The sequence below is a fragment of the Pteropus medius genome, unplaced genomic scaffold (assembly GCF_902729225.1).
Source record: "Pteropus medius unplaced genomic scaffold, Ma_sr-lr_union100, whole genome shotgun sequence".
NCBI lineage: Eukaryota > Metazoa > Chordata > Mammalia > Chiroptera > Pteropodidae > Pteropus > Pteropus medius.
Window position 1 is genome coordinate 7440635 of NW_024351543.1, and position 25581 is coordinate 7466215.

General features: G+C 32.9%; 1 protein-coding gene across 2 annotated transcripts in view; it reads left to right on the forward strand.

Annotated features, from left to right (window-relative positions):
- Positions 1 to 25581, forward strand: part of SLC49A4 (solute carrier family 49 member 4) — a 67430-nt gene that overhangs the window by 20655 nt on the left and 21194 nt on the right. For both annotated transcript variants that reach the window (XM_039843203.1, XM_039843204.1), the window contains exons 3-6: positions 2284 to 2549; positions 8235 to 8364; positions 14740 to 14848; positions 23889 to 23956. In XM_039843203.1, the coding sequence (XP_039699137.1) occupies positions 2284 to 2549; positions 8235 to 8364; positions 14740 to 14848; positions 23889 to 23956 (573 nt within the window). The remainder of the gene's footprint in view (positions 1 to 2283; positions 2550 to 8234; positions 8365 to 14739; positions 14849 to 23888; positions 23957 to 25581) is intronic.

The following is a 25581-nucleotide window of genomic DNA, read 5'->3' on the forward strand; positions in this document are numbered from 1 at the left end:
CTTACGGCCAGCATTTTTCTAGAAAAACATACCTCTAATTTTGCATTACCATTAAATGGGGAAAATAGATTTTATATATAAAACTAAATTTTATTTTTAAATATCTTTTTACAAACAAATTAATTTCATAAAATGGGATGAGTTAATGGTAGGTAGCAGAGAATAGCATCAAACAAATGGGAAGAATGAAACTGGGTTTTCATGTGTGTTTTCCCATGAATTCAGAGGGTAACCCCGAGATTCTGTAGGTCCCAGTTGTCCTACTGAGCTCATTTGTGAGGAGGGTATGTTTGACTTTTAATGCAAAAATCACATAAGTACTTAAAATTAGAGTAATTTTAGAATACCAAATCAGCACGTTTTAATTCCTGAAATGATTTTTCACTCTGATAATACATGTGGCCCCCCCAAACTCAGTGATCTTGTAGGCCTAGAAATGTCCTTAATGTCTTACCTGCTTTGGATTCTACTTTAGCACATGTACCATGTTACAGTGAGGAATATTCAGACCTGAGAATTAACTGGACTTGGATAATCCTTAACATTACTGCAAGCTCACACATTCTATGACTCTTATATTTGCTGCTTGGAGAATAGTCTGTTTTTGATCCATGGAGGGATAACAAAGAGTTAAACCATGAAAATATTTGAGTTTTATACCTTAATTCTTAGGATTCATATTTTATCAACTTTTTCGTTTTATTTTTGTTTTTTTGATATGTCATTTTTTTCAATGTTCTCCCTCTGTGCTTAACATTTTTAGGCCTAATAAAATGTATGCATTCCAGCCCTTCTCCTTCTAAACGAGTCTTTCAGGAATTCCTCATTAAAAGTATTAAATATCAAAGCAGTTACCTTTATGAGCCATCATGGGCTGGCTGTCTGTTGTGCCATCACAAGTCATGATTAAGGGAGTCATGATTAAAACCACTTAATGACATTGTTTCAAGAATATTTCTATGCTGAAATTGCTGTGTGACAGCTTGGGATTCACTGGGCTTTTGAAGGAGGCATTTGGTTTATAAACAGTTTAAATTGTTTTTGTCATCTAGAAAATAGTTCCCCTTATACAAGAAGATTTTTAAAGGTGTTTACTTTTCTTGATTTAGTAATGATGCTTGGAGCTATTTTCCCTTCAAATGATTTTTCCAACATTTACAAAGATGTGAGCAGACCTAATTCACATCTTTCACTTCCCACTCACTTATGCTTCTATATTAGGACCCCTACCTCTTTCTCATATGCCTGTTTATTACTTCTTTCTGCATTCAAAAAATTGTTTCGAAGTATTTTGAGGTGGCAATTGTTTAAAAAGAGGATTTGACACTCACGTGGTGATTAAAAAGCAAAACAAACAAGCAAAAAGTAGTTAGTATCATGTAAATGTCACATATACTGTCCCTGCCCTTTCCTCTACCTCCAAGGCAAAAGAGGTGGACTCACCGCCTCCTTTTCTTGTCTATGTTTTTTTGGACTTCTGGCTTCTTTTTCAAGGCTACTCTTGAATTGGATATGTAGGTTGGAGGTGGAGGAAGAAATGTGGGGAAAGGGTTTGGTTAGCAAGGAACAGGATAAAGTACTAAATAGAATACTGAGAAAAGATACCTTCTCCTAATAGATGCTCTGTACATGCTTACTGAATTTAATCTCATATTTTATGGGAGAATAAGTGGAATCCCACAAAGATAGTTGCAGACCACGTCCTCTGATTCTTTGACCAATTACTCTTCTATTAGAGATACTAGAATGACTATTTTCTTTTTTGTAGTTCTGTCGCTAAGCACAGAGTAGCCGTGAAATGTTGAGTTCAACTGTATTATTTGTAGGACTGGTGGCACTAACTAGGTCTTTTTATGTGTGGCACTCTAATAGAATATGGGTTTTGGAGTCAGACCTGGGTCTAAATCTCAGCTTCGCCTGTTAGCACTTAGGCAAGTTTCTTAATCTTTCTAAGCCGAGGCTCTCTCATCTTGATAAATGAAAGATAAGATTAGCTTCCACATGGTGTTGTTATAATAAATAAAACAAGGTTATTTGGAAGTATTTAGTTTGGTATGCAGCACAAATCAGAGGTTTCAGTAAATATTTATGAAATGAATAAGGCGTAACTATTACTATATTTGATCTCCTTTACAGAGAGTCAACATACTTTACCCTGCGGGTGTGGCATATTCTTTATAGATATGTATTCTTATTACCCAAGTTAACTGCTATTTAGCTAATGTCTTTTTGTCTAGAAAATGCTTCACCTACCTCACAGCCTTTTAATTTGTTTAATTCCAGACTAATCCATGGAGGACAGATGTTAAATGGATTAGCAGGTCCAACTGTAACGAATGCCGCTCCATTCCTCTCCACTACATGGTTTTCTGCAGATGAACGGGCTACTGCCACAGCTATTGCGTCAATGCTCAGTTATCTTGGGGGAGCATGTGCATTTTTAGTTGGACCACTTCTTGTTCCAGCTCCCAATGGGACGTCGCCTCTTCTTGCTTCCGAGAATAGCAGGGCCCACATTAGAGATCGCATAGAGAATGTATTATATGCAGGTATTTTGAAGTTTCTTTTCTTCCTGTTATACTTTGTCTTTTATCCTAGTCATCTTCACTTTGGTTTTTGTATACCAGGTCACATCTTGTGAAATACTTAAGAGGACTAATATATACATATGCGTATATGTGCTTTTCTTGTCACCTTATATGGAGATGCCTACTTGAAACTATCTAAGAAGTTATTAAGTTTTCAATGTATAAGTGCTACATGGAAGGTTATTTCTTTACTTTTCCCATCCCTTTATAATTAAGAACTGTGTAACACATTGTCTAGTGTCTTTTCTAGATATTTTATCAATATATTACTCTAAACATTATTATCAACAGTAAACATTAGCTAAGCAACTATTGGTAGATGTTAAGCTTATTTTCTTCCTTACAATTTCCCCTTTATTGGCCATGTTCTCTAACCTAATAAATCTGGGTCATTCATGGTTTATTCTTCTCTTCATTTCCTAGTCTCTGTATGTTTAGTCTACTAATAAGGGATGTCTACTTTTCCAAAAAATTCTCTTGAATCCTTTCTCTTTATTTCGAGAGCCAAACCCTAGTCCACTCTTACATTATAGTCTCTTACAAATCTCCTTAAATATGTTCCATCACCCCATATGGCTATTTATTATTTCCTTCTGCATTCAGAAAACTTTTTATAAGTGTTTACTATATACCAAGCACTGTGCTAAGTGCTGGGAATGGGCAAGATCACTGATAAGATAATTATACTACGATTAGAGATATACAGAGTTTGGAAGGCCTAACTGGTCTAGATTTGGAGAGAAGTTGAGGAGTCAGGGAAGGCTTCATCAAGAATGTGATAATTAAACAAAATTAAGAATTTTGTAGGCGTTCACCAAATGTTCAAGTGAGTTAGGGTATTCTGCATAGAAGGGCCAGAACTGCAAGAGCAGAGAAAGTATGGGAGAGCTCAGTATGTCCAGGGAACTGAACGTAATTTGGTATGGCTAGAGTAGTATAAATATAGGTGTTTGGGTGTTGGTAGCAAGTGGCAGAAAATGAGACTGGAAAGATAAGGGACCAGATTATGATGAACTTTATATTAATTCATTTATTCACTTATCAATTTAACAGATATATTTTGAGCTTCTATGTATCTGTCACTGAGGTAAACGTGGTTCCTACCTTTATAGAATTTATAGTGTCCCAAATGATGCAGACAAGTAAACGGTCATAAAACAAGGTGGTAAGTGCTATAACCAAAGGCCTACAATTGCTGGGACAGCTCGGAGGAGGAGCACCTAACCCAGATTTTGGAGGTCAAGTAGAACTTTCTCAATATGCAGCATCTAAGTTGGAACTAAAGGACGAGTGAGAATTAGGCTAATACAATGGGCACCCAGTAAGGGAAGAGAGCCTGCTACATTCAAGCAACTTAAATCCCAGAGTGGCTTAGATCTGGTGAAAGTATTGATAGATGAAGCTAGAGAAGTAAGCCAGGCCATGCAAGCCTTCTCAGCTGGGCTGAAGGATTCCAAGTTCACCACGTTGCAGGCAAAGGCCACACTCTGAATAATTTTGCACTACAGAGTTATGTGATAAGATTTACATTTAAAAATATGATTTAGAGGGAATAAAAGTAAAGCAGCAATAGTGACAATATATAAAGTTTTTAATACCCCTATAGACTCTTTTTAAAGAAAAAAAATTGAAATGTAAAATAAGTAAGCAAATAAATAAAACCAAAAGCAGACGAAACAAAAATTTAAACTTTATTTTGGTTATATCTATATTTTTATTGAAAACTTAAACGATGATTCTATCTTTTAAATGACTGGATTTTAGGCACTATTGGGCATGTATTGATTCTCTACAGTCTTCTGGCTTTAGGTTCCTATGCATTCAAAAAGAAGCCCCTACTCAAAACTTCCCAGTTATAACTTCAGTGCTTTCATATTTGCCATCTGCCTTTCTGAAATATTGTTTCATGAGCCTTCATTCCATGAAAAATATTATGCTAGAATCGCTACCTTAGAAGTTGATGACTCTTAAACTAAATGATTCCAAAGTCATCATAAACTATAGGCCAGTATCCTTTGTGAATATAGAACTACAGGTCCTGAACAAAATACAGCAAACCAGATCCAGTGACACATAAAAAGGATTATACACCATGACCAAATGAGATTTATTCCTAGAATGCAAGGTTGGTTTAACATTCAAAACTGAAGTAACATAGTATGTCATATCAATGGAATAAAGGAGAAAAGCCATGGATCATCTTAATAGATGGGGGCCGGGGGGAGGACAGAGGAGTATTGACAAATCTAATATCCTTTCAAGGTAATAATACACACTCAACAAATTAGGAATAGACAAGAGTTCCCTCAATCTAATAAAGGACATCTATGGAAACCCCACAGATAAGATCATATTTAATGGTCAAAGACCGCATTCTCCCTGAGGTCAGAAACAAGACATGTCTGGTTAACATTGTGCTGGAAGTTCTAACTAGGATCACTGAATAAGGAAAAGAAATAAAAGGCATCTAGATAAGAAAGGGAGAAATAAAGCTGTCTCTATTGAAAATGACATGATTTTGAATGTAGAAAATCCTCTGTAGTCCACTAAAAAACTATTAGATTTTAAAAAACAAGTTCAGTAAGAATGAACAAGTTTATTCTAAAAAAAAAAGTTTGAGGATACAAGATTAATATCTAAGACTCAATTGTATTTCTGTACATTAGCGACAAGCAACCAGAATATAAAGTTAGGAAAACAATACAATTTATAATAGCCTCAAAAAGAATACAATATTTAGGAATAAATTTAACAAAGTAAATGTAAAAATGTGAAGGCTATAAAACATCATCAAAAGATATTTTAAAAGATCTAAAGAAATGGAAAGACTTCCATGTTCATGTGTTGGAGATTTTAATAGTGCGAAGATGAATAATATGCCCCAAATTTTTATATAAATTCAGTGCAATCTCAGTTAATATTCAGCTGTCTGTGTTGCAGAACTTGACAAGCTGATCCTAAAATTTATATGGAAATGCAAGGGACCCAAAATAGACAAAACAGTCTTGAAAAAGAACAAAGTTAGAGAACTCACACTTGCCACTCTCAAAACTTAGTACAAAGCTACACTAATCAAGACAGCATGGTACTGGCATAAGGATAGACATATAAATAAATGGAACAGAAGGACGATTCCAAAAAAAATAAACCATTACATTTATGTTCAATTGACTTTTCACAAGGGTGCCCCGACAATTCAATAGGGAAAGAATAATCTTTTCAACAAATGGTACTGGACTAACTGGATATCCAAATGTAAAAGAATCAATTTGAACCCCTTCCTTACACTGTATACAAAAACTAACTCAAAATGGATCATAAACCTAAATGTGAGAGCTAAAACTATAAACTTTAGAAGAAAACATAAATAAATTTGCATAACCTTGGGTTAGGTAAAACCTTTTTATAAAGAATACCAAAAGCACAAATGACAAAAGAAAAAATAAGTTGGATTTTATCAAAATTTAAAACTTTTGTGTATCAAAGGGCACCATCAACAAAGTGAAACAACAACTCACAGAATGAGAGAAAATAGATGCAGATCATGTATCTGATAAGGGACTTAACCAGACTATATATTTTAAAACTCTTCTAATTCAACAACAGAGACAACCCAATTAAAAAATGGGCAAAGGACTGAATAGACATTTCTCCAAAGAAGATATACAAATGTCCAACAAGTACATGAAAGAATGCTCATTGTCATTAGTCATCAGAGAAATGCAAATCAAAATTATAATGACATAAACTTCATGCCCAGTAGGATGGCTATAATCAATAAAATAGAAAATAACAAATGTTTGTGAGAAAGTAGAGAAATTATATATTGGAACCCTTATGTATTGCTGGTAGAAATATAAATGTTACTTTGGAAACAGTTTGACAGTTCCTCAAAATATTAATCATAGATTACCATATGACCCAGCAATTTCATTCTAGGTACATGCCCAATGAGATGAAAACATACATCCATGCAAAAATTTGTACATGAATGTTCATCTTAGCATTATTCATAACAGCCTAAAAATAGAAACAATACAAATGTCTGTCAACTAAGTGGATTAAAAAAAGTGGTATATCCATTCAGTGGACTATTATTTGGCAAAAAAAAAAAAAAGGAATAAAGTACTGATACATGCTTCAATATGGATGAACCTTGAAAACATTATGCCAGGTGTAATAAGCCAGTCCCAAAAGACCACATATTATATGATTACACTTATAAGAAATGTCCATGATACTCAGCTCTGTAGATACTGAAAGTAGATTAGTGGTAACCCAAAGCTAGGAGATTTGTGGAAGTGATGGACAAATTTATGAGAGTCTTTTACTGGGATGATAAAAATGTTCTAAAACTGATTGTTGTGATGGTTGCACAATTTTGCGACTGTACTAAAAACCATTGAATTGTGCTCTTTAAATGTGTGAATTATATGTTACATGAATTATATCTCAAGTTGTTTACAAAAATGCTAGTAGAAAAGTGGTCAAAGAATATGGACAAGGTAATCAGAAGAAGAAATACAAATGGCCAGTAAGTGTATGGAAGATGTTCATTGTTACTAACAATCAAAAAAACTATAAATTAAAAAATTTATTAACTTTTTGTTGCTTCTCAGATTGACAAAGAATAAAGATATTATATGAGGTTAAGTGTCTTATAGGAATCTTGTACCTTTTTCTAAGAATATAGCCCTAGAATTAGAATTATCCTACTGAAATGATCTCTAGAAATCCCTTAGTCTAATCCCTTTATTGACCCAGAAACAGAATAGAGAGCCCAGAAATAAATTCACGCCTACATGGTCATTTAACTCATTACAAAGGAGTCAAGAACGAGTAAGGGGTTCAAGTTCCAAGTTAATTAATGGCATAGGCGGGTCTATACTTCAATGTTTTCTGACTTTTCTGCTAAATTGGGCACCGTTAAAAGCTGGGACTTCTAGGTGTCAGAACTCCAGGGGAGAATGATGGGGATACCTACGAACTTTCCTTTCTGTGGTAGTGCCAAACTAAGATTGTTTGGATGTTCATTCTGATTATTTGTTTTAGTTCTGATTATTTAATAGTCTACATTGGCTAGTCCCGTGTTTATAAAATTTTGTTGTCTTTTGGTTTCTTATTTTGGATGCTTTCCTATTCTGTTCCTATTCCCATATAGCCTGTAAATTGAGTCTGTCCTACACTATGCATCTTTAGAATATCATATCGTTGATCAAACAGACTGCTGTCCTGTTCTTACCAGTTTTCTCAATCATATTCTTTAGGTCTGAAGACCATGCTTTTTATACAGTCATCCTAGACCCGTTTTGAAATCTCTTATAGTTCAGTACTATTGGTTTTTAGTGTGTTTTCTCCATAAAGTACATTTGTTTACTACCTCAGTCTTTTTGTCTGTGTAGTGTACCTTAGTATACCATACTTCTTTGCTTACAGTATGACTCGTTACCTATGACCTGGTGAAATTGATATCTCTACATAACTATCTTTCCCACAAAATTGAGCTGTTTGGGCTAGGGACTATATTTTTGCATATCTTCATAAGCCTAGAGCTTCGTTGATGCTCGAATATTTATTAGATAAATAGTATTTGAAATATTGAACTTTTTCGTTATGTGGATAACATTTTACTTTTTTTTCTTTCAGAATTTGGAGTTGTTTGCTTACTGTTTTCTGCAACTCTAGCTTATTTCCCACCTCGGCCTCCTCTTCCTCCCAGTGTTGCTGCAGCTAGCCAGCGGCTCAGTTATCGGCGGAGCTTTTGTAGATTATTAAGGTAAATAGACTTAAAATCACTGGGTGGTTTTGACTAGCACCTTCAAAATAATTCCACATTTATTTAAGATAATTTCAGATAATAATTTTTCAGCAATCTGTTAATTAGGTCACAAATAATTGACAAAATACTGATTAAATACTTTAAAGGGACTTCTTATCAGAAATCTATCTTAAAAAAATCACCCAAAGCAAAATTGCCATAATTTTTGCCTCCTCTACATACCTCCTATACTATTAGTCACTTAATATTTTTAAAGTCAAATCTTTTATTTAAATAATTTTCTTTTATAAGGAAATGTATCACACAATAGTATCTGTGAGTTCATGGGTTATATGTGTTTATTATATTTTTCCTAATATGTAAATTATTTTTATTCATATTGTATTTCTTAGATACACATTAAAATAAATAAGTGCTAGTCAATACAAAGTGAATATAATAATGTTTATATACCTCCAGTGAGATCATACTTTGAGAAACTTAATATTTTATTTTCTTTTATTGGTATAACTTAAACATAATTAGATTAAATTCTGCCCTTTAAGGCTCAAATTCAATTCTTTGGATATGTAGAGCATCGCTGATGATGATTATTGGCAGTTGGGCCACTAGAACTTATCTTTTGAATTTTTCCTCCAGTTAGTTGTGATGAGTTTTTAGTGATTCATTAGTAACTCTCTCTAGTTGGTTTTCTTTTCTAGTCTACCTTTCCCACCAGATGGTAAGTTCCTCATGGTTAAGAGCTATGTCTTTGTGTCCTCTATAGTAATGTTGTATAACAGGAATATAATATGAGCCACATAATAGGTAATTTTTAATTTTCTAGTAGCTTCATTAAAAAAGATAAAAAAGAAACATAAAATTAATTTTAATAGCATGTTTTCTTTAACCTAGTATATCTAAAATATTTTTTAACATATTCAAAATTATTGAGATATTTTATATTCTTTTATTCATTCAGAATCTTTTAAATCCAGTGTATATTTTAAACTTACAGTATATTTCAATTCAGGTGCTAAATTTTCATTAGAAATACTTGGTCTGCACTTAAATTACATCAGATTAACAATTGAGGAGTGTCTCCCATATTGCACTATTTATCTCAAGTTAAAAATAAATACCTGCAAATCTTCAAATTTTGCATCAACACATCTCTGAAATTATTCAAAAGGTCTTATACTCTAGAGACAATTGTTTGGGCCTTAATTGAAGATCTTACACTTCACTTCTTTAGAATACATGTTTTAATTTGTTCTTCCTGATGTTTTAAAAAATTTTCCGTAGCTGAGAGAATTTCTTTTACCAAGTCTCCATCCAAAAATGGTTTTCTCTTTGTTCAGGAATCCAAACTGTTTTATATCTAGCCGAAGTTATAAGCTCAGATCTGTTAAAAAATGCTTAAAAATGTTTGTTGGACATTTCATCCTGATTTTGGGCAACTAATTTTTTTTAATTCTTTTTTACTGTTGAGAAGAAACTTCTTATAAAATTCACTGTGTATTTATTGAACATGTCTCTTAATATTATCGTCTTAATTATCTTAATTTTCTTTTTTACACAACAGACATCATTTTGCTCTGCTGCAGCAAATCGCAATTGCCATTCATTGTGAAATCTGTAACATATTTTCTTCCAGTCTCTTATTTTTTTTCCCTTTAAAATATTCAGATAAGCAAATTACAATGTTATATCGTTGTGTGAAAAAAATATTTATAACCGAGTTAGTTCACTGATACCAAGAAGATCAGTGACAGTTTCTAAAACTAGAAACAACACATGCTACAACGTGCACACTATAATAATATCTTACCCAGTGCAGCAGTTACAGTGAACTGCATTTCCACCAAAAAAATAAAATTGTGTTTAACAGAAAGTACTTTTCACTGCTTCTGTTTTTAAATTTGGATTTAAATTAATTAAAATGAAATTTGTGTCACTTGTAGTAATGATACATCTCTTTTGTGAGACTTTTCTTTCAGTCTATATGTACATATATCGGTAGGTTGCAAAGTAAAAATATATTTCTTAGTCTGCAGTACAGTAAAAAGTTTTTGTACATTGCCTTCCACATAATAGGCAAAGAGAAAATATTAATTAAATTGAATTATTATCAGTGACACACATTTGTAAGATGACGATTAAAATGATAGTTTTTTAAATGCTATTTAACTAAGTTTTTTTGTGTGTTTTTTCATGCCAAGCCAGAGACTAGATAGCAAAAGATAAGACTAGAGAGGCTGGTTAGGGTCATATTATGCCATACTAATAATTTTAGACTATTCTGTGGGAAATGAGGGATCGTTGGAGGATTGATTTTAAGGTTAGGAGTTATATTGTTCTTATAAGGAAACACAAAATTATCACTCTGACCACAATAAACCCTGTGTTTGTTTCTAAATTCCCTAAAGTCAAGATCTTTATTCTCTATCTAAATCATAAAGTATAAAATCTTTCTATAAAAAAACCCTTTTCACTAATGGCCTACTTCTCTCTGTCTCTTCCAATATTTGTCTATTTACTCTTCAGGTTCTACCTTTGGGCTCTAAGGTGGGTGGTTCCTTGGGCCTGCCATGCTCCATTCCCCTAGCCTACCAATATAATTTCCTCTGAGCCTTCAAAGACCCCCTAAAATCATTAATTCCTAGATTAATTGGAATAACTGCTTTTCTAGATTCTAGTGCCATTATCTGGGGTGGGAATGGTTAAAGTTTCTACCACGATTATAATAAATAGTATTAATAAATTAGTATATATTATGTAATACTAATTAACAAATTACTATTAAAAAATAATACTATTTATATGATTCCCATCTCTTAATATGCCTTTACCTTGTATAACCTAATGTAAACATTTCTCTCTCTTTCTATATTGGTTTAATGTTTGATGATAGTGGTTGTTGATTTGCCTTTTAAACTTCAAGAGTAGAGAGTTGAGTTGAACATGTTCCTTATTTCAGGACACATGAACACATTTATTCATTTATTTATCATTTATTCTTTTTCTATATTTCCCACTCCCATGCCCCTTCCCTTCCCCTACTCACGCCACCTCTTAAATGCATTTAATGTGTATCTGTCTGGGTGCTTTTGCAATATGTGTATTGTTTGCATGCATCTATGTTTAACTTATCTAAATGATGGCACATTACATATCTCACTGTTTGACTTTTTAACTAAACATTATGTGGTTTTTTTATAACTTTTTATTTTGAAAATTTATAGAAGAATAGTATAACCTCTATATCCCATAACCCAATATCAACAATTGCCTATTTATAGCTATTTTTGTTTCATCTTTACTTTACCTACTCCCCACCTTCCTGTATCATGAAGCAAATCCCAGATGACAAATCACTTCATTCATAAATATTTCAACATGTGTAATATATGTTTAAAAGATAATGACTCTTTTTAATATAAATATAGTACTATTATTGCACCTGAAAACTTTTTAACAATAGTTTGCTGTTATCAAATCAATATTTACTTTTCGATTGTCTCATGATTTTTTTTTAACAGTTTGAATCAAGATCAAATTAAGTCTATGCATTGCAATTAGCTCAAATCCATCATAATCTGTAGGTTTCCTTCCCATCTCTCTCTTTTCCCTTGTAATTTATTTGTTAAGGAGCCATCTCTTTTGTCCCCACGGTCTCGATTTTGTTGATTGACTCCATATGGTGTAGTTTGTCATGTTTCTCTGTACTTTATATGTCCTATAAATTGATAGCCAGAGCTGTGTTCCGATTCAGATTTTTGTTTTTGCTTTGGTTTTGATTTTAACAAGATTACTTCATAAGTGATGGCTTTCTTCCATCAGGAGGCATATGGTATCTGGGTAACTCTCATTTTGTGATATTATCACTAGGTTTTCAAGATGCCCCTATAACTAATTCTTTGTACTCCATCACATTTTATATGCCCACTCCCACTGTGTACCCAAATAGCCTCTAATTCATTGTCACCACAAACACTACTTCAGTGACATCCTCACATATATCATAGGAGACCTGAAAACTTCTTTTGAAAATAGATCCCACAACAGGATTGCTGGGTCATAAGGTATGTTAAGCTTAATTTGCCCAGAATCGCCAGATTGCTCTCAAAAGTGCCTGCATTTATCTCTATTTCCATAGCAGTGCCCATTTCCCTATATGCCCACCAACCTTGGTATTATCCATCTTTCTAATTTTTACTAGCCTAACAGGTGTAAACTAATATATCTTTTAATTTGCATTTCCTGGATATTAATAAGTTTGAGATTCGTTATGTGATTGTTTGCCTTTTAGGTTTCATCTACTATAAATTCCTCTTCATAGTTTCTGCCCATTTCTTAATGGTGATTGCTATCATTTTCTTAATGATTTACATATTATAGGTATAAATTCCTTTTTTGACTTAAAATTTTAAAAATTCAAATATATAGTTCCATTCCGCCCACTAATTTTGTCCATGAATTTCTTAATTATCAACTTTCTGGTTTTATCTTTCTCATTTAGATTTTTAACCCATCTAGAGTTCACCTTAGTCTGTGGTGTTAAGTAGTCATGCAGGGTTTTGTTTTTCTCTCCGTAAAATGAGCTAGCTCCATTTGCTAAACAATCCTTAGCCCTTTCATTCGTAATGGCTCCTTTATTGGATACTGAGTTTCTGTGTCTTAGCTCTGTTTTCCTCCATTGTTCTCTTTGCTCTTGAGCCATCACATACAATTTTATTGCTTTGGCCATGCAGTTTGTCTTAATATCTGATAGGACAAAGGCCTCTGTTTTCATATTGTTTTAAGGATGAGTTTGCTTGTCAAGGACTTTTATTCTTCCATATAAATTATAGAGCATAGTTTTTGAGTTTCTAAAAAATTCAACTGGAATTTTAATTGTAATTGCATTGAATTTATAGATTAATTTGGGACGTCTCTCCATCTATTTAGATCATCTTCTGTTCTCTTAATTAGATTAAGAGATTGCTTCTTCTGCTCCCCCCACCCCAACCCCTATACCTCCCATAGAGGTCTTGGATCTTCTTGGTTTATTCCTAGGTACTTTATCATTTAAAATTTTTAATAGCTATTGTGAATGGTATCTACTTTTAATTAAATTTTTAAAATTAAACTTGTTATTGTGAGATAATTTTAGATTCACATGCAGGTGTAAGAAATAATAGAGCGATAACATGGACTTTGATGTTATCACTATGTTTTTAGCCATTTTGATAGGTATGTAGAGGTACAATTTCTGTAGAAGGCAATTGGCATTGCGTATTAAAGTTACAAATACACATACTCTATGACATGACAGTTGCACTTCTAGAAATCGATTCCCCAAGTGTACTAATGCTCATGCGAAATGACTAAGAACAAAGAAATAAAATTCTATACTATATATTGTATAAAATATATAAAATTATATATTTATATCTTTTGTAGGGGGGCTGATTAAATAAATAATGGCATGCCAACATAATGTAATACAATGCAGCTGTAAGAAAGGATGAAGAAGCTCTATATGTATTGTCTATGGAAGAGCTTTAAGACCTAAGTTAAAAAAGAAAAGTTCAGCAAAAGGTGTAGTGTGCTACCATTTATATAAAAAGATTGGTGAAAGAATATATGTGTGTGTGTGTGTATATGTGTATATTTGTATTCACTTGTATATTTTGGGATATTTCTGGGAAGCTACTCAAGAAAGTGATAACATTGGTACTTGTGGGAAGAGGGAAATAGGGGTAAAAAGAGGACATTTCCCCCGTATTTTTATACTTGTTTGGTTTTGAGCCATTTGAATTATATTGGCTATTAATAATAATAAAACAAATAATAATAATAAAACAAATGAGAATTAAAACTACTCTCTGAAAATGATAAAACCAGCAAAATATATATTTTTAATCTTTGTTTTTTCTCTCTACCTTGTTCATAATGAGAAACAGTAATATTTTTTAACATTTGAATTTTTTATTTTTTAATTATAGTTGAAATCCAATATTATGTTAGTTTCAGGTATACAACATAGTGATTAGACATTTATATAACTTACAAAGTGATCACCTCAATAAGTCTAGTATCCACCTAAGGAACAGAAATTTATCTTTTCAAATAAGAACTTTTTTTTAAACTGAAGCTACCTACTCAATTTATGAAGTAATGTTGGTAATTCATTTATATAATAAACATTGACAACTTTTAAATAATATGACAAAGATATTCTTATAAAAATGAAAAATGTAAAGAACTTTGAATTTATTAACAAACTGACAAATATTTTTTATTTCTGATTCCCATAGTCCAATTTCCGAATGACTCCTTTCATGAGTAAGAGTTTAAATTCTAGATTTTGAATCAATAATAATATTTTCTTGTACTTCTTTTTTACAGCAATTTGAGATTTTTGATGATTGCGTTAGCATATGCCATACCACTTGGTGTATTTGCTGGCTGGTCTGGAGTTCTGGACTTAATTTTAACACCAGTGCATGTCAGCCAAGTAAGCATTTTATTTCTTTATATATTGTAGGTATTTTTAGTTCACTTAAACTATAAATATTGTCTACGTGTTCCTTGATTTTAGCTTCAAGTCCTGGGTAAAACATTATTTCATATCATTATTGCAAAAGCAAAGTCCTTATGAAATAGTTATAAACAATATTGATTTCCTGGATTTTGTTAACAGTCATAAATTTCACATTTATTTAGAGTTTATTAATGTTGCTAATAAACAGAAAAATAAGGACAATCTTAGTTTTGTTGACTCCATTCTTTATCCTTAATTTATACTTTATAAAGAAGATTAAAATCCCATCATCAAATATATGGCTATTTCTACATCTAATTTCTCACTTTCTCTCCAGTCTCAGAATAAGGGTATCTCATTTCTTTAAAAATAACCATTTCACTGATATGCTTGATGCCATCCATTCTCCTTGCTTCCAGATAGCATGGTAAAAGGGGTAAAGAGAGATTTGAGGAGCAAATGGAAGAAATCCAGCATATGATATTCCACTGTATGAATTAACAATTGTTCCATTCTAATTTTGGTGAACATTTGGATTGTTTACAGTTTTTGACTGTCACAAACAGTGTTATATGAACGTTCTCATAAGTTTCTCGATGTACCTCTATACACATTTATCTTGGATATATAGCCAGGAATGGAATTGCTGGTTAGGGTGTATGCCTGGTTTGATAGATGATGCCAAACTTCCCCAGAGTTGTTGTATCACTTTACAGGCCCACCACCAGTACATGAAATTTCTCATTGTTCCACATCATTACCAGCACTTGGCAATATTAGTCTTTTTAAATTTAGACTTGCTGATGGCTATGCAGTTGTATGCAATTATAGTGATATCTTTTTAATTATTAGTTGAATATTTGAATATCCTTTTTTGTGATGTGCCTATTCAAGTCTCTTGCCCACTTTAGGGCTGCCTTTTTCTTACTGGTTTGTAAAGAGGAGCTGTGCGGAAGACGGCTCCCCAGAAGACTATGTGGAGTCCTCAACAACTCTTGGCTGAGAAATAGACTGCACATGTAAAAGACAAAGCTGCTAGAGTCTTCACAGAGAGACTGCCCTGGGTTCGAAAGCAGAACAAATATAGTAGAGGGCAAGCAGTGCAGGGCTGTTGGAATTCTGGCCCAGCCAGAGTGAAAAGACCTCATTAAAACCTTGGGCTTCTGCCGAGACACCAGAAAGGCCAAACTAGAGAATGAAGGACCATGCCTAGATAGAGTAAGGCCAATTCTACTTAGGCTCACCATAAACAAAGCCTAAAACCAAGCCCTGACAGAAATCTGCAGAGAGCACAGTTTGGAGATTGAGTCCTACCAAGCAAGAGGGGCCTGAGAAACATCTTGGTTTCTACTTCTCTGCCGTAATAAGCACAAAATCAAGCCTATACAAGTTCAGGGTGATCAGTTAGTAATTGAACTGCCTATAACGTAAAAATCAACTATTTTAAAGAAATACGAAAGAATCCAGAATCTTTATATTGTATTGTCCACAACATAACCTATACAATTTTTTTTTTTTTAATTCGAAGACATTAGACATACAAAGAGACAGGAAAATATTTTAAAAAACAAAAAACAAAAACAGAACCAATAGAAACCAACTCAGGGATTGTAGATGTTGGATTTAGCAGACAGAGACATAATGCAAAAGAGAGAAGGAAATCTTTGCTTGCTCCAAATTTATAAATATATTCCCCTATATTATCTTGTAGGACTGCATTGTCCACTACAGTAGCCACTAGCAACTGTGGCTATTTAATTTGAAAATTAAATTAGTTGAAATGAAATGAAAATTTAAAATTCACTTCTTCAATGGCATCAGCCGCTTTCAAGTATTCAGTAGCCACTTGCGATTTGTATTGGACCATACAGATAGATAGATTTCCATCATCACAGAATACTCTGTTGGATAGTGCTATTCTAGAAAGTTTATGGGTATTCTTGCCACATTTAAGCCTAAAATTGAATTTTGTGCTTGTTATAAGGTAAGGGTTAAGTTTTTTTTCCCCCAACATAGGTATCTATTAACCTAGGATCGATTTTTGAAAAGATCGTGCTTTTCCAATTGCTTTCTACTGTCATCTTCGTTATACTGAAGTGCTCTTATATGCATGGATGTGTTTCTAAACTATTTTTTTCCTCTATTTGTCTATCTTCGTTCCAACACCAAATTGTAATAAGTATTCTAGTAGTGTTATAAGTTTTGATATCTAGTAGAATAATACTCCTTTTTACTAGGATTTTGATGAGAATTTTTTGAATCTATAGATTGGTTTGAGAATTAACTTCTTTATAATGCTGAGTCTTCCAAACCATGATCATTATATTTCTCTTCATTTACTTAGGCACTAATGTCTCTGAATGATGCTTTATAATTTTCTGCAAGGACCCTTCTATATATTTGTTAGATCTATTCCCAGGTATTTGATACTTTTTGAAACTATTGTAATTGGTAATTCTAAAATTTGTATTTTCTGTTGGCTGGCATATAGAAATATAGTTGATTTTTACAAGGAATTGCAATGCAGCTGATCTTGTATCCAGCAACCGTGTTAAACTCACTTATTTATTATATTAATTTGGCCATAGATATTTCGGCCTCTCTACATATATACTCATATCAATTATGACTAAGGACAAATAGATTGAAAAAACTACATTTAGTAAAATTCAACATTGAGATAATCATATGATCTTTCTCTTAAACTACTAATATGACAAATTACACCTATTAATTATTAAATTTTAAACCACTTGTACTAAATCCCATTTGTCAGTGATTTGTTACACTTTTATATATCAGTGGATTCTGTTTGCTCATGTTTTGTTTAGGAATTTTTGCAGATTTTTTTTTCAGATTAAGATAGGAGTATAACTTTCCTTTCTTGTTCTATCCTTTCAATTTTAGTATCAAGGTGTTGCTAGTCTCAAAAAAACAGCCTAGGAAGTGTTTCCTCTTTTTCTTTTATCAGAAGATTTTGTGTAAGTTTCATGGTTTGGGGGTTTTGTTTTTTCCTAATAATTTAGTAGAATTCACTGATGAAACCATTCAGTTTTCTTTGTGAAAAGATTTTTAATATGCAGTCAATTTCTCTAACAGTTATAAAAGTATTCAGATTTTCTATTTATTCTTATGTCAGTTTTGATAAATTGTACCTTTCTAGAATTTTTCCATTTTATTTCAGTTTTCAAATTTATTGGTAAGAAGTTCTTTATAGTATCATTTCATGATTTTATTATGTCTTCAGTATAAGTCATTCCAGATATTAATTATCTATATCTTCTCTATATTTTTCCCTGAGTAATCTTACCAATGGCTTTTTAATAAATGCTTATTTTCTATTTTACTGATTTCTGGTTTTATCCTTATATTTTTCTATATTTTTTTGTAGGAAGTTACTTTGTTTTCCCTTTTTTAAGTTTTTGATATGACTCTTTAGATCCTCGACTTTTAGCTTTTCTTTTCTAATATATACATTTTATGGTTATATATTTCCTTTTAAACACAGCTTTAGCTGCATTCCATGTTTTGCTAAGCAAGATTTTCATTATTCATTTAAAAATATTTTCTAGTTTTTGTAGTGATTTCTTCTTTGAACCATGGGTTATGTAGAATGACATTTCTTAATCTACAAACTGCTAAAGAGTCTCTAGTTTTGGGGGTTTTTTTTTCCCTTAATTTCTAACTAAATTACATAAACGTGGTCTTACGGTATCCTCTGTGATTTCAGTATTTTCAAATTTGGTGACCCAACATGTGATCAACTATGTTTTATAATTCTTGGGTATTGTGTTTTATTTATTTTATTTTATGTTTTTAACAAGAGAAGATAACCAAATTTAATACATACGTAGGTATGGGAACCCTGCATAATGAGACAGTCAGACGCCCCACATGCAGGAGAGGTTCAGAGATAGAAAGGGAGCGTGGATATATAGGACATTATGTGCAAGGGATGAGTTAAGGTGCTTTGGGAGCTTCAAAGGGTCATTGCAGAATTATAAAAGTAGATGTTTAGTAAACAGAAGTTTGCCCTCTCATCCAGGTGGGTCAAAAAGAGATTCTGTCTGATAATCTCCCATTATGGGCAAGGCCCCTAATTCAGGTTCTTCCAGGTCATTAAGGAGGGGCAGAAGTTTCTCTTGAGCCTAAAGCTAAAATTGCCCTTAGCTCAAAATAATCTTTATACCACTGAGGTACTGTGTTTTATTTGTGTCAGTTAGATCAATTATGTTAATTGTGTGTGTTCACATCTGTATCTTTATTCATTTTCATTTCCTTGTTTTATTAGTTACTGGGGAAGGTGTGTTAAAATTCTGCACATTATATAATTGTCTATTTCTTTCTTTTCCTTCTGTCAATATTTGCTTTATATATTTTAAGACTAGGTAAGTGATACACATAAATCTAGAATTGTAGTGTCTGACCAATGTATTAAACCTTACATCCATATGAAGTATTATTTATTTCTGGTGATGCTTTTTACCTTAAAGAATATTAGTTACACCAGCTTTCTCTTGGTTAGTGTGTGCATGGTATATCTTTTCATATTTTTTTGACTTTCACACTTTCTTTAGCTATACCTCTTATAAGCAGTATACCGTTTTTTTCTTTAATTCTGTCTGATAATCTTTTTGTTTTAATTGGAGTATTTAGTCCATTTATATTTAATGTAATTTTTGATAAATTTGGATCTAGATCTACTATCTTTCTATTGGTTTTTATTTTGTTCACTCTAATCCTCTTTTTCTTTTCTTACCTTCTTGTGAATTAAATATTCTTTTATTTTTCTGTCTTTACTCTCTATTAACTTGGTATAGTCTCTTTTACTACTTGGTGGTTACCCTAGAAAGTATAGAATGCACTCCTGACTTATCAATACTTGTTATAACTTAGAACTATCACCTCTTCCAGGACACCCCAGAGTCTTTAGAACCCTTTAACTCCATTTCATCCTCTAGCATTTCTTGTGCTATTATTGTTATATATTTTCCACTGTACAAGGTCATCATTATTATTTCACCTTTATTTTTGAAGATTATTTTTGTTGGACATAAAATCTATGATATAACTAGGTGGCGATTTTTTAAAAATTTATTCTTGATGTCTGTAGGACTTCTTGAATATATGGCTGGATTTCTCTATCAGTTTCTGAAAATGTTTAGCCAATATCTCTTTGAAGCTTATGCTCTATTTTCTCTAATTTCACCTTTAGGGACTGTGTGTGCTGTGTGTGTGTGTGTGTGTGTGTATTGTGTGTATGATCAATCGATAGATAGATAGATATAATTATACCTTCATGTTGTATTCCCTATGTCTCTTACCCTTTCTTCTGAATTTTTCATCTTTTGCCTTTCTCCACTTCAGATTAGGTATTTTATCAAGCCTCTCTTCCAACTCATTATTTGAGTTTTCAACTTTGTCTAATATGCTATTAAACTCATCTGTGAGTTACTAACTTAAATCGTGTTTTTAAGTTATAAAATTTTTATTTGATACTTTTCATAGTTTCCAAATTTCTGTAGAAATCCTTGAGCTTGTCTCTTTTTTTTATATTTTTTTAAAAGTTATTTAAAGTCTATATCTCATAATTTCTTTTACTGGATCCCCTGTGGGTCTTTTTATATTTGTGGTATTCACTGATGTTTTCTTATCTCCTTTTTTTTACCAAGTGCTAGACATAATTGTAGCACTTGGTAAAAAAGACAAGTTGTAGAGATAATTTAAGCTTCAAGATAATTTAAGCTTCAAGATAGTTTAAGCTTCAAGATGATGTTATTTTCCTCCAGAAATAACATGTTTTTTCTTGAAGGAGTCTATGGATTACTTAATCTAGTATTAGGAATTGAGATCATTTAAAGCTGGACTTCAGTCCCTCATACTACTGTTCTATTTCCAGTTCACAGTACTCTTAAATTAAAGCCCTTCAGAGTCCCCAGCTAAAGGCTGGGGTTTTTTTTGTTTGTTCGTTTGTTCGTTTTAAGGCCACCCACCTCCCAGTAAGCCCCAAACTTATATTTTTTTTCTTTCCTAGGTTAATGAAGATGTTGATAACTACTCAGTTAGCCACCTTTTTTAAAAATCATCCAACACCCCACCTCTAAGAGAAAAGTGTCCTCAAACACTAGGTTTATCTTCCTGGGTTTCCTTCCCATTTTACAACATAGTTCCATAATTCTGGATTTTCTTCTTGGCTCTTTGATGCCATCAGATTTCCCCCCAGATTTTCTAGTTCTCAATCAGACTATTAATCCAAATCACCTAGTATACCTTCACCATAAGAAGTAAGTCTTCATTTAGTTTCCTAACCTATTTTTCTGGATGGTTGGTATTCAAGAAGGAAAAATGCAGCACCTATTTAAATGATTCTTATTTTGCAGATCTTACGCTTCATCTTACAGACCCTCAGACATTCTTCCAAGTATTTCTCTCTGTACAGACTCTGAGAGATATAGACACCATGAATCACACCAGGGATTAAATAAAGAGAAATTTAAAATTATCTGAAAGCAAAAACATTAAAACAAAGAAAAAAATTTAATATCGAGTAGAATGTTATTAACTGAAGTAAATGTCATGAACAGAGGGAGCAGAAAAGCACAAAATGGCCAGAAAAGGACCAGGATCAGTAAAGTCAGAGGCACAGTGGTCCCTAGCCTGACACAGGAGGACCCCACTCACCTAGAGTGTAGACAGAAATGTTTGTGAGCACCTAATAGTGTTAAGTAGGCCTAAGACAATGGGTGCTACATGCTCTGCAATGAGAACGGCAGCTCTGCACAACACAGGATTCTCTTGCCCCAAATGCCAATGGTACATAAAACAAAATGTAGAGATAATTTAAGCTTCAAGGTGTTCTCTTTCTCCAGAGAGCATTTATCTTTGCTTCTGGCACCAAACACTAGTAGAACAAAGGACTTGTACAAAGTATTACTTAGAGTAGGCTAAGCTGCTGTAAGAAATAGAACCCCCAAATTCTGAGACTTATGAAGAAATCTATTTCTCATTCACATAGCAATCTAAGACAGTTTGCATAATAATTTAGGACAATTATTCATAGTTTGGAAAGTTCTTTTTTTTATACTGATTTAGAGACCTAGGCTGCTTCCACTCTGCAGATCTTCTGTCTCCTAGCACCTTGTCCTTAAATGAGTGAAGCTGGGTGACCACATCCGGATTCCTGCTGGCAAAAAGGGAAAGAAAGCATGGAGGAAGGCATACAACTGTGTTCCAGGTTCTATCCTAGGGGTAGCAAACCTCACTTCTGCTCACTTCCTTCCACTAATGAGAGCTTAGTATGACTAGGAAAATAATAAAAGGCAGAAGTTAGTTTGGGGAGCTGTCAAATGCCAGGTCAAGTTTGGACTTTACCCTTTAACCACAAGGAAAGCTAGTAACTATTTCTGAGCCGAGAAGTGGAATGATTGGGATAATTATTCTTGCAATAGCAGGAAGAATAGATTGTGGAGACCATTCACAATGTTATTACAGGAATCATGAGTAAGAAATAAGGTAATAAGCAAGTGTGGTGGATGTGAGAAGAGAAAAGAGGAGACAGATGGCACCAGTATTGTTAGGGACACATAGAATTTCAGTGGTAACAACTAAAGTGTATTGAGCACTTTACATTTGTTAACTTAATTTCAAAAAGATCTTTATTATCCCCATTCTTCTAATGAGAAAACTGAAGCTTAGACTGTGAGTTGAGACAGAAACCAAGTCATAATAAGTTAAAGATATACGTGTGATGAGGAAATAAAGGTAGCATTTGTAGATAGCTTTGAGTAAGTTTGGTAGGAAACTTAATTGTAGGAAAGAGGTATGACATCAGATAGATGGAGAAGCATCATCAGATAATGACAGCTCTGGCCTTTATTGAACACATCCTGTATGCCAACCAGTGATCTAAGATCTGTACACAAATTATCTCAGTTAGTCTATTTTATACTTAAGAAGACATAATTTGCCCAGGGTCACAAAGCTAGCACATGGCAGGTCTGGAAATGTTTGCTCAAGAGCAGAGTGAGCTATACATTTGAAACCAGTTCAAATTCTCTTTATCCAGTCTCCCCAGGTGCTCAGCCCTCAACCCCACATTGCTCTTCCCCCATTTGTGTTCTGGTAATCCATTTTTAGTTGTCACCAGACATTTTGGTGTATTTGTTTCTTAAATATTATTGAGGTGACATTCATAAAATCAAAAAGTTTCAAGTATACCATTCAACAGTATGTCATACATATTTTGCATTGTGTGTTCACCACCCAAAGTTAGATTTCCTTCTGTCACCAAATGTTTGATCCCTTTTACCCTTATGTACTTCTCCCCTCCCCGCTTCCCTCTGGTAACCACTAACCCACTATCTGCGTCTATGAGTACTGTTTGTCATGTTTGTCTTTTGCTTTCAGTATTATATCCCACATATGAGTAAAATCATATAGTTTTCAACTTTTTCTGTCTGACTTATTTTGTTTATTATGATTATCTCAAGATCCATCCATGTTGTCACAAATGACAATATTTCATCATTTTTATGGCTGAGTAATATTCCGTTGTGTACATATACCACATCTTCTTTATCCAATCATCTATCGTAGGACACTTCAGTTGTTGCCAGAAATTTTAACGCTTAATTATTTTCTAGTAGTTTTCTCTATGTTGGCTATGTTTAAACTTTTTGAGGTCAGTGACCATCATTTGTCCTTTTCCTGTTTTCTTATGAGTTCCTAGTACAATGCTAGGCATATAAAACATATTTGAAAATTATTTGTTGTGACATTGATTATTTTGTTGATTTAAATATTTCAATAAATTAAGGATATATTTACTTAGATAAGTTCATTTTACTTAGTCACAGATGAATCTTTTTGTTAGATTCATTTTCTTAAATAATATTTCCTAAATTTGTTGCCATTTACTTACTAACGTATTGATTAGAGAAGATTTTTTTTTTCATGCTTTCTAAATTGCAATATGATAGTCTTATATTAAATGTGTCTGCCACTTTCTTAACAGGTAGATGCTGGCTGGATTGGATTTTGGTCCATAGTTGGAGGCTGTATGGTTGGAATAGCTATGGCAAGGTAAGAATATTTTATGTTAAATGTGTGAGTGGCCAGAAACAAGCAGAAAGCTCAAAGGGACAATTGGCTCCCCTAAATAAATGTTAAAATTCAAGGAAAAGTAAAATAAGCAAAGGTCAGAGAAGAGCACTTGTTCAGTTATAAGAAAATTGACATGCAGTGGGTAGAATTTGCTGCTACAAGAAATGTTCTCAAGAGTGGTCTGTCCTGAAATGTTTTTGGAGACTGGAGATGTATTTTTAGTGTAATTAAGCTGACTCTCTCCATATTATTAGAGAACAACATCTATAAATGGAACCCAAAGAAAGGTGATACAGTAATAAAGGCAAATTGATAGTTATCAAGAATAGAAAAGAATTGAAAAGAACAATTTGTAAGAGCATGTTTAGAATTTTCTGTGAAAAGACAGCATACTGATTAGCAGATAAATTTATTTCTAGACTTTTTTTGACAGAGATGTCCCTCTGGTTATTCCATTTTGATGAAAAACGTCCATAAAGACTTCCAATTTCATCAGACTGCCTATGATCTTAACATATTATGACAACACGTTTTTAGAATGAGTCGATAGAAGGAAAAAGTGTCATTATTCTAAAAAAAGAAAAGAATGAAAATGTCACTCATGTAGGTGACTGTCTGTAAAACTACTCTTGATGTTTTCAAAGAGATAGTACTCATTCATTTCCAAAGTCATTTTACCCAGTTTAATCAAAAACAACATTAGGTAGTCAACTTTACCAAGAGGAAGAATCTAATTACATATTTGGGGAGGTCAAATAAGATAGATAAATCACCTCAATATCTAAATACTTAAGCATGATTGACACAGGATAATATTATATCTAGACCTTAAAGTTTACATAATGTTTCTGGGATAATGAAAGAATAAATTGACACTGTAATTTCTAAATCACTATCTGAGGTTTTTATAAGTTAGGAAAATATAAGAGTAAAATCTAAAAACTAAAGGAGAGGAATAGGAAGATAGCTATATGTAGCAAATAACTGTACTGATACTGAAATACAATGACTTGTCACATTTGTTAAGAATCATATCTAATTTTTCTAATTAAATCTCCAAGCCAATTAGAGTGAGTCATCATTTACCAAATTCTATTCTGAGCACCAAATAGGTCAGAGGGAACCATTGTATATCATAAATGACATCTCACATTCTCCTTTCTCTTTTTTTTTTTCTATAAACCCTTAATTTTAACCACATAGGAATAGAACTAGAGGGGGAAATTAGAATGAGGACATTTGTGTTTTTAATTTGTTGAAATGTACTGCCCTTACCCTGAGATCTGCAATCAATTGCAAGTATCTCCTAGGCCTAAAATAAAATTTTAAATTATATTAATAATTCCATTTTGGGGATCCTTAGAACAGAACCTTCTTATAAACATAAATGCTTTGGGTAATTTTTTTTTTTTTGTAGTTATGCTGCTAAAGGTCGCTACTAAATGTACCACTTTTGTCCTAACAGTATACTTTGATGGTACTAGCCCATTTGAGAGGGTTAGGTCTCCAAAAATAGCAGACCACAGTGGTCAGTTCATTCTTTGATGATCTAGCCCTGTGAAACTTTCTCACTATTCAACCTCATTCAACTCTGATTGCACCAG